We start from the raw sequence: 16,278 nt of genomic DNA, 5'->3' as shown, positions 1-16,278 counted from the left end.
CTCGTAGCGCTACACCCCATGTATGAAGAGTCAGTGACGTTAGTGAATTCACCGCAGTACTTTTCCTTCTCGGGGCACACCTTCCGATCAGCACTTAGCTAATGGGATTTTCTGTGCTCAAACACCAATTTCCCAAACACGAACCCTCTTACTTGAAACACTAATCCCCTGATCTCAGCGGACCCGTTTATGGACTGCCACTCGAATGTCGGATTAGAAGCGAGGAGCGCATGATTCGACCTTTCATCACGTGCCTATATTTTCATCTTAATTGACTTACACTTGAGGTCAGAGGTTTCCCACTTTTCCATCAGCGGCTATTTCTGCGTCTGGAAACCGTTTAGGTGATGTCTGCTTGTCTGATCTCTTTTCTCTCTTTGTGTTGGCTGTCTGTTCGCTCTCCATCTCTGGCATGTGTATCTGTCGCTGGACTGTACACAAAGGAATGAATGTTTTTTTAACCAATCCCAGGCTACTTACCTGGCGCCGTATTTACGTAAAATGGCGCACTGTCCGTGTCTGCGCCTGGCGCACCTGCAAGTGAGTGTGGCTGATGCAGACAGAGAGAGAGGACCTTTGTGTATAAAATGCACTATTCCAAGAGCAGGTGCGAGCCCACGCTTGTCCTACGAGTCGTGCCGCACCGAATGCAGGACATACGGTTTGTTTAATGCAGAGACTGGCCGCACATGGGGGATAGCGCAGGGATTCCCCACAGAAGCGATCAATGTATGACTGACCTTTGACACTTGCCCCCAACCCACAGGGAGAGTTCTTGGGAAGGGAGGGCGGAGGGCACTGCCTCTGTGCCTCTTTAAATGTGCTGCAGCCAGTGCACTTTCCAACAGGCTGTTTACCCCCTATGTCCGCATTCGTGAAATGGCGTGGGGCAAAGCGATTCACACCCCCCTCCAAATTAAGCAATGCACCTTCATATTAGGTACAGTGAAACTGGAGAATAGTAAAACTGCAGAAGTACTGTATTAATTGCCATATAAAATGTTTATGATTATTATTATTGTAATTGTTGTTATTGTAATTATTACAGGTAACTTCAGTCCGCATGCAGGGCGTGCTCCTCCTGGTGTTCGCAAAGTACTTCCATCTGCCGTTCCTCCACCATGTCCAGACAGACTGCACCAGGACTGGGCTGGGAGGCTACTGGGTAAGGTCTCCTAGACCCCACAGGTCATCAAGGATGAGTGGGGGCTTGGAAGGGGAGGGCAGAGAGAGGCTGCATGTTGCTCCTTGCAGGGTGCTGAGAAGGAGAGATGTCTTACTCTGGGTGCTGAGAATGAGAGGTGTCTTACTCTGGGTGCTGAGAATGAGAGGTGTCTTACTCTGGGTGCTGAGAAGGAGAGATGTCTTACTCTGGGTTCTGTGAATGAGAGATGTCTTACTCTGGGTTCTGATAAGCGTCTTAGTCTGGGTGCTGAGAATGAGAGGTGTCTTACTCTGAGTGCTGAGAAGGAGAGATGTCTTACTCTGGGTGCTGAGAAGGAGAGATGTCTTACTCTGGGTTCTGTGAATGAGAGATGTCTTACTCTGGGTTCTGTGAAGGAGAGATGTCTTACTCTGGGTTCTGTGAATGAGAGATGTCTTACTCTGGGTTCTGATAAGCGTCTTACTCTGGGTGCTGAGAATGAGAGGTGTCTTACTCTGGATGCATAACAGAGGGGTATAGCCTTTGGGCCAAGGCTCACTTAATTTGAGGAAAGAACAGAGGCACGTAGCCTTTCAATGAAATCTTGTTTACTTGAAGAACAAAGGGACATAGCCTCCTTGTGAAGGCTGTAAGTTAAGGTGCAGGAGAGCCTAGCCTTTCCTCGAAGGCCTGTCTACTTGATGAACAAATGGACACAGACTTACAGCGAAGTCCTATTTGCCAGAAGAACGTAAGGGCATAGACTTTGGGTGAAAATCCACTTAGCTTGACAAATAGAGAGGAAGAGGGCGACTGACGCTGGAATCTGGGGATCACGGTTCGATCCCCGGCTCCGGCGGCAGGTTAGCCCAGCACCATGTGACTCTGGGCAATAGCTCGCTTAATCTTCCCGACGGCCCCCCAGCGCCTAGAGACCCTTACGGGTGATTGTGCGCTTTACAAATGTGGATTATTATTATTATTATTATCCTTTGGGTAAACGTCCACATAGCATTAGGAACTTACCGAACCCAGAATGTGAACTCCTCCCCTGGCATGTTTCTCCACAGGAATTTCCTTTGAAGTATAGTAACTCTGCAAACCCAAGGACAGTTGAGCTCGTATTCAACCTTTGAACTTCCTTCCATGTTGAATTCGTATGAAATCAGACAAGATAAATCGTTGCCCCACTGCCAATTTGCCTGAAAGATTGAACTATCTTCATGATTTACAGTCTCCATCAGTTAAAAACAGCCTCTTCACGGACGAGAGAAGAGAGCATAATGCATAATCACACAGAAAATTACTGGTATGCAATTTCCAGACAGGCCCCTGGAAATTGCATACCAGTAATTTTCTGTGTGTGTTTGTCACTAGCAGATATTTCTGCACTTCACCATTTGTTACTTTACATGTTGTTTGTTTTGGACACTTCTTTCCTTTCCACTTATTTTCCTTTGAGACGCAAATGATCACCGATGATGAGACAGGGGCCTGTCTGGAAATTGCATACCAGTTACCCCGATGGTGGTGCTTCCGTGAGGTGTCATTTGCTTCTCTCACATTTTTTGCTCTATTAAGAGCAGGGTCCAACGTTGGGTGTGGACTTGTGTGTGACCAATTATAGTCTGGTGCACTGTTAGTGGGTGTTCTTGGGTGTTGCCCGGGAGAACAGGTTTTTAACGCTGGCGGAGGACAGTGCATTCTTCTCCTTATAAAGTGGATAAGAGAGCAGTGGGGAGTAGGACTTTTGAAACCCCCCCCTTGGGTCACTGATATAGACGTACGCCATTGGAGTGGGTCTTTATTTTGCATTGCATGCTTTAGGGTGACAAAACTATCCAGGAGTTCATTGCATCAAAAACTAAGGTGGTTGACCCACGAGCCGCCTCTGTGGAGGTTACTCCTGGCACTTAATTCCACCCCAGACCTTATCCCATCTTATTTTGTTTGTGTTTCTAGATCTTACAAGTAAGAGATGGCAGGTTCAACTACCCAACCGTTAAGCAAGAAGTGTGATCTCAGACAGATGTGTATGAATTTGAGAAGTGCTTATCTTAGTTCAGGCGGTATATTTGTCATAACTCATAACTGCAGTAAGCATTGTTGGTTAATGATATTTGAATCTTTTCAGGCCTCTTGACATATATGTTTCATATTTGGTTGGAATAGCTTCGATGGGTAACAACTTGTACATTTAGGCCCAGATTTACTAAGGGCTTGTATTGCTCTAGCTTCACGCAAGGTAACACAAGCAGTCCTGCCAAGTACCACACATCAGGCATTAGACTAATACATTTCAGTGTGGTGGTCCGCATCATAGGACTGAAATGCGAAGTCACGCATTTATAGTGCCTCAAACAAATCTGAGTGCTGCTAATTAGTACTGACTGAGCGAACTCTGGCAGCACCCGCATACACGCTGCTGCGGCAGGCTTGGGGGCTGGGTCAGCTCGCTCTGGCTACAATGTACATCATTTTTTTTGTTTTGTTTAAGAGTTTTTATTGAGGTTTTCAAATACATAGGAGAAAAGAGAAAATGGAAACAATAAAATGGAGGAAGAGGGAGAAGCAATAATAAAACATACATAGCATAATTAAAATATATATTTAGGCAAATACCGAATGATATAGCAACAAAGTAACAATTAAAGAGAGAACGGAAATAAGAGAAAAAGGAAGGAAGAAAGAAGGGAAAAGAGAAAAAAGACAGAGAAAAAAGAAGGAGAAAGAATAACCAAAATAGTATAGGAAAATAGTATGGAAAAAGAAAGAAAAGAGCCAGGGTATGGGAGAATGAGTAGAGAGATATGTAGTGAAAGGTAGCCAAAGAAGATCAGATTTAATTTTGTGAGAGAGAGAAATGGAGGAAACAGAAGCAATCCTGTGTTCATCACAGATAAAATTCCACCAAGTTACTAAAGATATTTTAGAGTTGTCTTTCCAGGATGATAGAATAACTTTAAAAGCTAATGCAATAAAAAGGTTGAATAACATGGAAATAGAAGATGAATCAGCAACATCAGATGATAGGGATCCTAGAAAAATATTTTGGAATGATAAATTACCATCACATTTAAAAATTGACGTGCATATATTCCAAACAGAGTTCCAAAAGGATAAAACATTAGAACAATCATAAAGTTGATGTTTCAACGTACCCGCTTCATTAGAACAAGACCAACATAATGGAGAATAAGTTGGTGAAAATGTAGAACTAGAAACAGGGGTAATAATAGCTCTATGGTAAATAAAATACAGAGATTGGGTTATACAAGCAGCAGCAGAAACTTTAAATAACTTAGACCACAATTTATCCCAAGTTGTAATGGGAAGAGAAACGGACAAATCAGTTTCCCACGCATTTTCAATATAGGATTTGGGTCTTTCAATAACATTTGATAACAATAACTTATATACAAGAGCAGCTTTGGGTCTGTGAGTTAAAAATAAGGGGATAAGGATGGGGTGTGAGTTGGGAGGAGTAGAGTGGCTAGGTGGGATTGTACGGCATTAAAAATGATGTTATATTCATTAAGACAGGAATCAGGTAATTGATATTGTACTTGTAGAGCCTGAAAGGGAATAATAGAATTTTGGTGAAGTAACTGGTGAATAAAAATAATACCCTTTTCCTTCCAATATTTGTAGTAGAATGATTTACCTTTATATTTGAGAAATGTATTATACCACACAGTAGAGGACAAAAAACATTGAAGCGGAGTAAAATCCTTAGAAAATGTGTTGAATAATAGAGTTCGGGAGTATTGTAAAACATGGTTCGTAGACTGAAAGGTGCAGTTCGACATAAAAATTACATGCTGAAACGAAAAATCTTTTAATAAAGAACGTTAAAAAATGATCCACCTGGGAACAGGAATATCAACAAAATCATATGCGAAGGCAAAGGATTGCTTAATCAAAAAAGCTGAATGATAGGCTTTAAAATTAGGGAAACGCACACCACCCTCATCTTTAGGACGAATGAGTTTATTTAGAGCAATATGAGGGTGTTTGTTGTTCCACAAAAATGTTATACAAGTGGAGTCAATTCGGGAAAAATAGGCATTGGAAATCCGAATAGGTAGCATAGATAATGTATATAAAACATGAGGTACAATCATCATTTTAATGGTATCTAACCTACCCCACCAGGAAAGATACAAAGGGGACCAAGTAAGGAGGAGTGTTTGGATTTTATTTAGTAATGCATGAAACGTGAATTGAAGTGTGGCAGTTAGAGATAATGAAAACCAAATGCCAAGGTATTTAATTTTTGAAGGACACCAGGCAAAATTAGTATAATTAAACATATATTGATAACATATTGAATTGAAAGGCAAGACTTCTGTCTTGGAGAGGTTGAGTTTATAACCGGAATATAACTGAACTTCATTCATAAAATGCGGGAGAGAATCAACAGGATTAGACATGTAATTCAATATATCATCTGCATAAGCAGATATTTTAGTTTCTACAGAGTTATATTTGAAGCCAGCGATCTGTGAGTTAATACGAATACGCTCCAGAAATGGTTCAAGGCATAGAATGAATAATAAAGGGGAAAGGGGGCATCCTTGCCAAGTGCCCCTGGACAGAGAAAAGCAAAAATGATTATTAACACAAATATTGGCTCGAGGACAGGAGTACAAGAGTTTAATATAAGAGATAAAAGAGGACCCAAAACCAAACCATTGGAGAGTTTCAAACATAAATTGCCAATTGATACGGTCAAATGCCTTTTCAGCGTCCAAGGACAGGGCAGCAAGGGGAAATTTATATTTTTTGCCATATGATATAATATTTGCAAACAACCGAGCATTATCAGATGCCAACCTGCCTTTCCCCAACCCAACTTGCTCTGTTTTAACCAATAGAGGAATGATAGTTTTAAGTCAGGATGCAAGAATTTTAGCAAAATTTTTGCGATCGTAATTTATTAACGATATAGGACGATAATTTTTACAGTGAGAATGGTCTTTATCAGGTTTAGGTATTATAACAATTAAGGCATCCACAAAAGAACCAGATGATTTGGCGTCTGTAATAAAAGAGTTAAAAAGTGCCAAGAGTTTGGGGACAAAAATGGACTGAAAGGTGTTATAAAATTCTACAGAAAGACCATCAGGTCCTAGGGCTTTTGAATTTTTTAAAGATTTGATAGCGTTAGTTACCTTTTGAAGTGTGATGTCTTTCTCTAATGATTTAAAGTCATCAGGTAGAGATGGTGGGGAAGGGAGACCTGAGAAAAAGGTATTTAAATTTTGATTAGTAGGAAATGTGTCATCGGAATAAAGAGACTTATATTATTCATGGAATACCTCGGCAATGTCCTCATCTGATGAGAATAGTTTGTTAGTAGAGTCATTAAGGATAGGACCAATATTCTTATGCTCAGATTTAATTTTCAAATAATTAGCTAACATTTTACCAGCTTTATTCTGGCCTCCATGATATTTAGATTTAATTTTAAGCAAAATATTGCATGCTTCAATTGTTGCTAATTTGTTAAGATCCGTTTTTGCTCTAATTAAGTCATGAAGGGCAGATGATGATCGAGAAGTAAAATATGTGTGTTTAAGTCTTTAAGTTTTTGTAATTGATCCTCATATTTTCTGCTTGGGATTTTCTTTTTTTTCGAGACATAGGAAATGGTGAAGGCACGAAAAGCGGCCTTAAAGGCATCCCAATTGTTAGGAACAGAAGTGTCTAATGGGTTGTTGATACTGAAAAATTCATTAATAAAAGTGGTAGCGTTTTTAATATAAACGGTGTCTGATAATAAAAAATTATTACGTTTCCATCGACTGAAATGAGAGGAGGAAAGTGAAAGGTCTAGTGCAGCATGAACAGGGGCATGATCAGATATAAAAATTGAACCAATTTCAGAATTTTGAATGGAGGGAAGCAGGGATTTACTGACCAAAATATAATCAATTCTAGAGCGGGTGTGATGAGAGAAGGGGTCCAACCATTGGTTAAAATCACCAGCGACAATAATATTGACACAGTCCATTGAAGAAAGTAGAGTTTTAATGTCATTCCAGAATGTAGGATCCGGTTTAACAGGGCCATAACTATTTAACAAAAGTAAAGTTTTATTTTGTACCACAACCTTTGCCATTACCCATCGTCCATTATCTTCATTTTGTGTAGATATAATTTGTACTGACAATGCTTTATGAAACAATATAGCAACGCCCCTTTTTTGTTAGATATGGGAGAAAAAACAACTTTACCCACCCATTATCTTTTCAACTTAAGAGACTCTGCTTCAGTACAATGAGTTTCCTGAAGAATAGAAATCTGAGAATTAAGTTTGGATAAATGGGACAGTACCTTCTGCCTTTTTACTGGATTCCCAAGACCACGGACATTGCACGTGACAAACTTACACATATTGGAGGGAAAGGAGGATATAACACGAATGGAGTTGATACACTGCAAGGATACAACTACAAAAAAAACACACCATATAAGAGGATTACAAATGGAAAAGTTTACAAAAAACTCACAATACTAACATATATTAGCCAAAAAACAATGACAAATACCATTGTGAAACATATAAAGATAATTTTAGGAAAAAGGCATGTAGAAGAAGCTAGGACGAAAGATAGGATAAAAAGTGAAAAAGATGAAAGAGAAAGAGAGAAAGAAGAGAAAGAAAGTAAAAAGGAAAAACAGGTGAACAGATCAAGGTAAAGCAGCCAGATCTGAAAAGAGAGGAGAAGGTGAAACAGCAGGAGCATAGCGGCACCAAAGGACACAAACCTCAGTAACAAATAGAAAGGAGGAAAAGAAGAAGAAATACCTCATGTAGAAAGGGAAGAGCAAATAACATAAGATCATGTTTTAAGACATAATAAACTGGCGAAAAAGAATATTCCTGAGCAATAAAAGTAGAGAAATCAATTATTAGTGTCCATTCCAGTAGAAGAAACATTCTGCAGGTATAGTCTGAGTTTTCCCGGATCATCGAAGGAGCATGATCGGCCATTATGTGTAATCTTGCAGAGACATGGTTGTAGGATGCCATATTGAATGTTAAGATGTCTCAGTTGAGGACGTAGAGCTAGGAATTCTTTACAATGTGCATTAGTTGCATTGGAGAGATCTTGAAAAATGAAAATGTTATGGCCAGACCAGATGAGTCGACTTTTGAGTCGTACAGCTTTCACAACATGCATCAGTTTGGTAAATTCAAGGAAGAGCATTATGATACCACGTGGTTTAGTAGCGTTAGAGTTTAGACGACCCAGGTGGTGGGCTCTTTGTATATTGAGGGGAATTGGCGATGCTTGAAGCTCCAGAAGCTCTGGAAGGAATTTCTGTAAAATAGAAACCATATCAGGGCCCTCAACATTTTCCGGAAGACCATATGGGCGTAGATTATTTCTGCGATTTCGATTTTCAAGGTCCTCGGTGTGGATTTTAAACTTAAGAATTTCCTGTTCTAGTAGAGGGACTTTTGAAGAGATATCTTGAAAATCACTAACGCGTTGTTCTAGTTGCAAGACTTTACCCTCCATAACAATCCATCGTTCCTCAATCTGTTTTAATTTTTCGTTGGTCGCAGACATGAAAGTTTGTAGACCAAGAACTTCATCAAGTATAGAATCCAAAACAGGATTTTGAGATGAATGGATGGGAGGAGGCGGATCATTTTTATGTCTTTTCGGTTTTGTACCTGATATGGATGATCTAGCGTTGTGAATGTCATTGGCCATTGTAAGTTGTATAGAGGTCCCCTGACTCATTAAGAATGAAGATACGGAAGAAGGCCAAACTAGGATATTTATACTTGTTGTTTTCTTCAAAATACAAACATAAAGGAACAATCCTCCAAATGGTATTAAAAGTATTAAGTCCACAAATAAAGCTCTTCAAAAAACTGAATGTTGAAAATGGGAAACAGAATAGCTGCACATATACCTCATAAAACAGACAAGAACATGGAGATATTGTTGATTAATGAGAAAAACAAAAGCAGCTGGACGTTCATAATGTAATAATACGCAGGTATAGCAACCTAAAAAGGCAGTCGCTCGCGTAGTTCACAAGATAGGCTGGTCTTGAATTAGGAGCAGAGTATTAGATATGAAGGCAGCTCAAGGGAAAAACATCCCCAATGGAAGAGAAGACATCCTTATTTCCTGGAACAGTGAGTGCCAATCCTCGGTTTCATGAAACCCTGAGGGCAGAAAGCTGCAATTGTGGAGAAGGGAAACAATGGCGTGCACATATAATATCAATGGCATAAAAAGTCAGGATTTCTTACACTGGCATCAGCGACCTAAAATGGCGGCCGCCCGCGCTTCTGACATGATATGAGTGCCAAGGAGTAAAAATCTCTCAACGAAGATAGAGATAACTCCATAGATAAACCACATCGCCAATATGTAGCATAACAGCCTTTCCTTCAATCATTAAGGAGGCGAATGAAAGTGCTGAGGAGATATTGCGGTTTGAAGAGAAAAAAAGGTACATTGGAGAAAATACACAGTTCCGCAGGAGAAGAACAAGAGTCAGTAGATATAATCTTTGAGGACACAGACGAGCATCATTCCATGAAGAAGAAGGTGGAAAGTAGTTGAAAAAAAGAAAAAAAATCAGTTTCTAGACCAAAAACGGCAAAAACACATGCAATCTTCTGACGCGAGCGCAGCGACCTAAAATGGCGGCCCTCGCGTCTCAGATGCGATGAAACTGCCGTATTCGAAAAGCGTCTCAGCAGCGATGTGCGGGAGTCCAAAGTTCAGGCAAATCACTCACAGCATCTTCAGAAGAGAGGAACTGTTCGAGAGTGCTCATGAAGTTAGGATAGGAGGTAGCCAAATAGGAATTGAGTCCCGCGTAGCGGCGGAGCTCATACATGGTCCGCCATCTTCCCTCGGCGCGCAGACCACGCCCCCCCTACAATGTACATCATACACCTGACCGTTTCATTCAGATTCACATGACGTCATGGGAGTCTGTATTGATTGGCCCAATGGCTGCTGCTGAGACAGCCAGGACACTTTGGCTGGCTGCCCCACGGCATGAGCGGGCAGCAGATGAGACAGTTTAAAGTTTGGCAGAACCGTCCGCCGCTGCTTACACCAGCGGTGTAATGTACTGGTATCTGGACCCGACCTGGCTGACCCAGGACCATGGCTGATGCCAGATTAGTTGTGCCTCAGCAGCCTGCACTGCAGCTTCATGATTGCCAAGCAAGTTGAGTCCTGGAACGCGGATACTGCCAGGGGAATCGTCGCGGCTGGTCTATACCGCTGCGCTCACTCTCAGACTACAGTCACTTACTCAGGTATCTCCTAATTTAGATTTAATGTTCTTTTAGAGGCAAGCATGTCGTCATTCTGAGCCTTTAAGTGTACAGCTAAGTCTCAGCCTGCTCACAGTTCAGTGTCGACTCAGGCTGTGCTGCAGACCGTCAGCCGGTGCCGCAGGCACTGGTCTGGGGACTATGCTCTGCTCACACACCTGCTCTTAGACTGAGCTCAGCTTTTGAAGCCAGTTATGATTGATTCTTGGAATGTTTATTTTATATTACAGAGTTGCACTACCTCTTTGGCATGGCCGAACTGGGAATAGAAACCAGCCCTGGCACTTCCGCTCGATCGGCCGGGAGGGGTGGGGCATATGATGGATGAGCTACTGAGATGCTGCTATTGTTACAGGGAGCCGATGTTGCAGAACTGCTGCAAAACTGACCCACCTGTAACAAAACTGGCCCCCACGGGTCAAAACCCCTCTAGCCCACCGGGAAAATGCCTGGTGCCCGCTACGGCCAGTACGGCCCTTCTTTATGGGATGAGGTCCAGCAACTTTTACTTTCAATTTCACTGCGTCACTGTCTAAACAGAGCGTGTAGCTCTGACTGGCTTCTCTCAAGCCGTGGCTAGGGCCACTGCTTTGCTGGACAGTGGCGCGCTCTGGGGTGGACTGCACAGCTGACTGAAAGTCAGTGGAGTCGGTAAATGAATTGATTTGAATTCTTTAGAGCTAGCTAAAGATTTTTAAAATTATTATTACAGCCGGTGCCTCAGCCTCACTCTCCTGAGTGCAAAAAAACGATGGATTTGGGCCCAGATCTTTTGACTGGGGGAGTGTGTGACATTGATCCACATTCAGTCCATCACTTGTTGTTTTTTGCAATTGCCGCCCTAAGTGCGCTGGGGATGCCCAGACGTGGGTCCCAGGCACTCCACACCACTTGGAGTCAAGCTAGCCGGGCTGAAGAGAGGTGTTACCTCGAAACCGGTCCGGTCCTCGGATGCTTGATTCCGGTCTGGGAAAGATATGGCTGTTGTAGTTCGGACTGGACTGTTCCCATGGGGCAACAGGGTCAGAGCTGATTTGCATAAAGCCATTATCTGACCCAGGGTGGTGTGGAGTGCAAAAAAACGATGGATTTGGGCCCAGATCTTTTGACTGGGGGAGTGTGTGACATTGATCCACATTCAGTCCATCACTTGTTGTTTTTTGCAATTGCCGCCCTAAGTGCGCTGGGGATGCCCAGACGTGGGTCCCAGGCACTCCACACCACTTGGAGTCAAGCTAGCCGGGCTGAAGAGAGGTGTTACCTCGAAACCGGTCCGGTCCTCGGATGCTTGATTCCGGTCTGGGAAAGATATGGCTGTTGTAGTTCGGACTGGACTGTTCCCATGGGGCAACAGGGTCAGAGCTGATTTGCATAAAGCCATTATCTGACCCAGGGTGGTGTGGAGTGCAAAAAAACGATGGATTTGGGCCCAGATCTTTTGACTGGGGGAGTGTGTGACATTGATCCACATTCAGTCCATCACTTGTTGTTTTTTGCAATTGCCGCCCTAAGTGCGCTGGGGATGCCCAGACGTGGGTCCCAGGCACTCCACACCACTTGGAGTCAAGCTAGCCGGGCTGAAGAGAGGTGTTACCTCGAAACCGGTCCGGTCCTCGGATGCTTGATTCCGGTCTGGGAAAGATATGGCTGTTGTAGTTCGGACTGGACTGTTCCCATGGGGCAACAGGGTCAGAGCTGATTTGCATAAAGCCATTATCTGACCCAGGGTGGTGTGGAGTGCAAAAAAACGATGGATTTGGGCCCAGATCTTTTGACTGGGGGAGTGTGTGACATTGATCCACATTCAGTCCATCACTTGTTGTTTTTTGCAATTGCCGCCCTAAGTGCGCTGGGGATGCCCAGACGTGGGTCCCAGGCACTCCACACCACTTGGAGTCAAGCTAGCCGGGCTGAAGAGAGGTGTTACCTCGAAACCGGTCCGGTCCTCGGATGCTTGATTCCGGTCTGGGAAAGATATGGCTGTTGTAGTTCGGACTGGACTGTTCCCATGGGGCAACAGGGTCAGAGCTGATTTGCATAAAGCCATTATCTGACCCAGGGTGGTGTGGAGTGCAAAAAAACGATGGATTTGGGCCCAGATCTTTTGACTGGGGGAGTGTGTGACATTGATCCACATTCAGTCCATCACTTGTTGTTTTTTGCAATTGCCGCCCTAAGTGCGCTGGGGATGCCCAGACGTGGGTCCCAGGCACTCCACACCACTTGGAGTCAAGCTAGCCGGGCTGAAGAGAGGTGTTACCTCGAAACCGGTCCGGTCCTCGGATGCTTGATTCCGGTCTGGGAAAGATATGGCTGTTGTAGTTCGGACTGGACTGTTCCCATGGGGCAACAGGGTCAGAGCTGATTTGCATAAAGCCATTATCTGACCCAGGGTGGTGTGGAGTGCAAAAAAACGATGGATTTGGGCCCAGATCTTTTGACTGGGGGAGTGTGTGACATTGATCCACATTCAGTCCATCACTTGTTGTTTTTAGGTCTCGCCTGTCGATGCGCATGCGCATCGAGCTTGCGAGCCTATTGCGGCTTAAACAACCTTTAACTACAAAGCAAGGAATCGTGGCGATTCCTTGCAGTGCCCGTGACTTTTAAGCTCAATGCGCATGTGCATTGAGCTTAAAAGCGCGTGCACAGCCGCCCGCATTCCTCCGACACCTTTGAAGTGAAGCTTAGCTTCACTTCAAAGGCCCGGCTTCTTCACACCCACATGCTGCTCTCGCTCTCCCCGCTCCGCCCCCTCCCCTGCCCGGCCCGGCTTCTTCACACCCACATGCCGCTCTCGCTCTCCCCGCTCCGCCCCCTCCCCTGCCCGGCCCGGCTTCTTCACACCCACATGCCGCTCTCGCTCTCCCCGCTCCGCCCCCTCCCCTGCCCGCCGTGTGACCTCGGCTTACACTCACCCCTCCTTTCTCCCCTTTAGGCTGCTTTCGGATGCTTTGTTCACAGCTTGTCATTTACTTTTGCATTGTGGGCGTATTATGATTCCTGGAAGAAAACCTTTACTCACTCCATTACTTCCTCGAAGCCTCCTTTCCTCCTCCCAGTCTTAAGAGTTAAAGAGGATAATACGATAATACCAAACAGTTACTTTAATATTCTAACAACACAACTTTTGCATTGTGGGCGTATTATGATTCCTGGAAGAAAACCTTTACTCACTCCATTACTTCCTCGAAGCCTCCTTTCCTCCTCCCAGTCTTAAGAGTTAAAGAGGATAATACGATAATACCAAACAGTTACTTTAATATTCTAACAACACACTCTTGGTCATTTTACGACACTTCATTTCCCCAATGGGCCAATTTGCTTGTTATTTGCCTTCACGAAGCAACGAAATTCTTCGCACACAGCCTTGCTCCCCGCAAGGTGAAGACGCCTGTCCCGGAGCGTTGTGCACATCCCCGGCCGTGCTTTGTTAGGCACATTTCTCAGGGGATTATGAATTTTGAGCGCACCCCCTCAAGTGCAAGCCTTCAAAGGTACTAATCCCCCGAGACATTTGAGAAACAGAACTTAAAAACAGCAAGGGGGGCATGTGACAGGCTTGTGAAGAAGAGCACGGGCACAAATAAGCGCAGAGCGTTGCACTGCAAGCAGGGACGGAAATAAACATGGTGGAAACAGAAAGCACGTGATGCATCAGCACTATGCAATCCGCACGTTTTCAGTGACAGTGACTCACTTTGATTTCTTTGGAGGTCAAGACCCTGTTGTGGGCCCAAGGGAAGGAAATTAAGTGTGAGAGTGAGGACACTTCTTGTGCAGCACACACTGGGTTGTCTGGTGGAGGTAAGCTTTCCCAGAAGTAGATCAACAAGTATCAGAGAGGGGTTTCATCAGTCAGCCTCACTCACCCCCTCTCACCCCCTCTCACCCTCACTCACCCTCACTCACCCTCACTCACCCTCACTCACCCTCACTCACCCTCACTCACCCTCACTCACCCTCACTCACCCTCACTCACCCTCACTCACCCTCACCCTCACCCTCACTCACCCTCACTCACCCTCACTCACCCTCACTCACCCTCACTCACCCTCACTCACCCTCACTCACCATCACTCACCCTCAAACCCTCACCCTCACCCTCACTCACCCTCACTCACCCTCACTCACCCTCACTCACCCTCACTCACCCTCACTCACCCTCAACCCCTCACTCACCCTCAACCCCTCACTCACCCTCACTCACCATCACTCACCCTCAAACCCTCACCCTCAAACCCTCACTCACCCTCACTCACCCTCACTCACCCTCACTCACCCTCACTCACCCTCACTCACCCTCACTCACCCTCACTCACCCTCACTCACCCTCACTCACCCTCACCCACCCTCACCCTCACTCACCCTCACCCTCACTCACCCTCAACCCCTCACCCTCACTCACCCTCAACCCCTCACCCTCACTCACCCTCAACCCCTCACCCTCACTCACAACACATATTGTGTTACAATAGGTGTCACATTTGCGAAAGATAAAACTATCTAGAGATGTAGCATAACGACCAGAGCTGCCATATAAGTCACATAAATACAAAACATGTTGCATTCCAAATGCTATAGGTGTCACATTCGCAAAAGTTATAACTATTGGCATTGTAAATGACAAAGCCATCAATTTAGCAATTTTAACAACGAAAAAATAAATAAATTATGTCATTTACAAGACCAATAACTACAACTTTTCTAATGCGAAACCTATTGCATTCCAACCCCACTCACCCACGCAACGTCACTCTCACACGCAACGCCACTCTCTCACGCAACGCCACTCTCACACGCAACGCCACTCTCACACGCCACTCATCCACGCAACGCCACTCATCCACGCAACGCCACTCATCCACGCAACGCCACTCATCCATTTGCAAAACGAAAAAAGTTAAACTCTTCTATTGCGAGACCTATTGCATTTTCAATGCTTGTTTGCAATTGCCGCCCTAAGTGCGCTGGGGATGCCCAGACGTGGGTCCCAGGCACTCCACACCACTTGGAGTCAAGCTAGCCGGGCTGAAGAGAGGTGTTACCTCGAAACCGGTCCGGTCCTCGGATGCTTGATTCCGGTCTGGGAAAGATATGGCTGTTGTAGTTCGGACTGGACTGTTCCCATGGGGCAACAGGGTCAGAGCTGATTTGCATAAAGCCATTATCTGACCCAGGGTGGTGTGGAGTGCAAAAAAACGATGGATTTGGGCCCAGATCTTTTGACTGGGGGAGTGTGTGACATTGATCCACATTCAGTCCATCACTTGTTGTTTTTAGCCAGTGCTGCAGCACCCTGGGCGGCGCTCAGAGTCTGCGACTCAGCTGACAGCGACTCTGAGTAAACGATGATTGGCAGGCAGCTGAAATCCGCGCTGGGCCCGCTAACATACTGTTTTATCTGTTGCAACCAGTAGTATTATCTTATCTATTTGACTGTTTGTGTGTCTGCATATGTGCATAGAACTTTAATAAAGTTCTGCCTCTGTAAAACTTGTTTAAATTCATGTTTACACATTTGTTTAACAGTATGATCACGTCACAAGGGCACTAGGTTAGTGCCCTTCCATTTCTGGTAGTTTGCAGCAGTTTTAAGATCTTCATAGAGTTTCTTGTTGCTCAAAAGGGTGTAATTTCTGATATTTATGTTTCCCTCATCTTCATTGTTTGATTTTGCTCACAAGAAAGTGTCACTCATACTCGTTGAAATGTCACTCATAATTACACTGAAGTTATGACAATGTCACACATAGCAATCTGAAACCTTGGCAGCGATGCGCAAGGCAACGCAAGCCCTAAGTCAGAT

General features: G+C 44.4%; 1 protein-coding gene across 2 annotated transcripts in view; it reads left to right on the top strand.

Moving 5' to 3' along the window:
• Positions 1-16,278, top strand: part of INPP5J (inositol polyphosphate-5-phosphatase J) — a 186,523-nt gene that overhangs the window by 95,414 nt on the left and 74,831 nt on the right. For both annotated transcript variants that reach the window (XM_078667265.1, XM_078667264.1), the window contains exon 5: positions 1,049-1,165. In XM_078667265.1, coding sequence (XP_078523391.1) covers positions 1,049-1,165 — 117 coding nt within the window. The remainder of the gene's footprint in view (positions 1-1,048; positions 1,166-16,278) is intronic.

This window comes from Lissotriton helveticus, chromosome 11 (assembly GCF_964261635.1).
Source record: "Lissotriton helveticus chromosome 11, aLisHel1.1, whole genome shotgun sequence".
Classification (NCBI taxonomy): domain Eukaryota; kingdom Metazoa; phylum Chordata; class Amphibia; order Caudata; family Salamandridae; genus Lissotriton; species Lissotriton helveticus.
The sequence above is the reverse complement of the archived record's forward strand: the minus strand, read 5'-3'. Positions and strand labels throughout refer to the sequence as shown.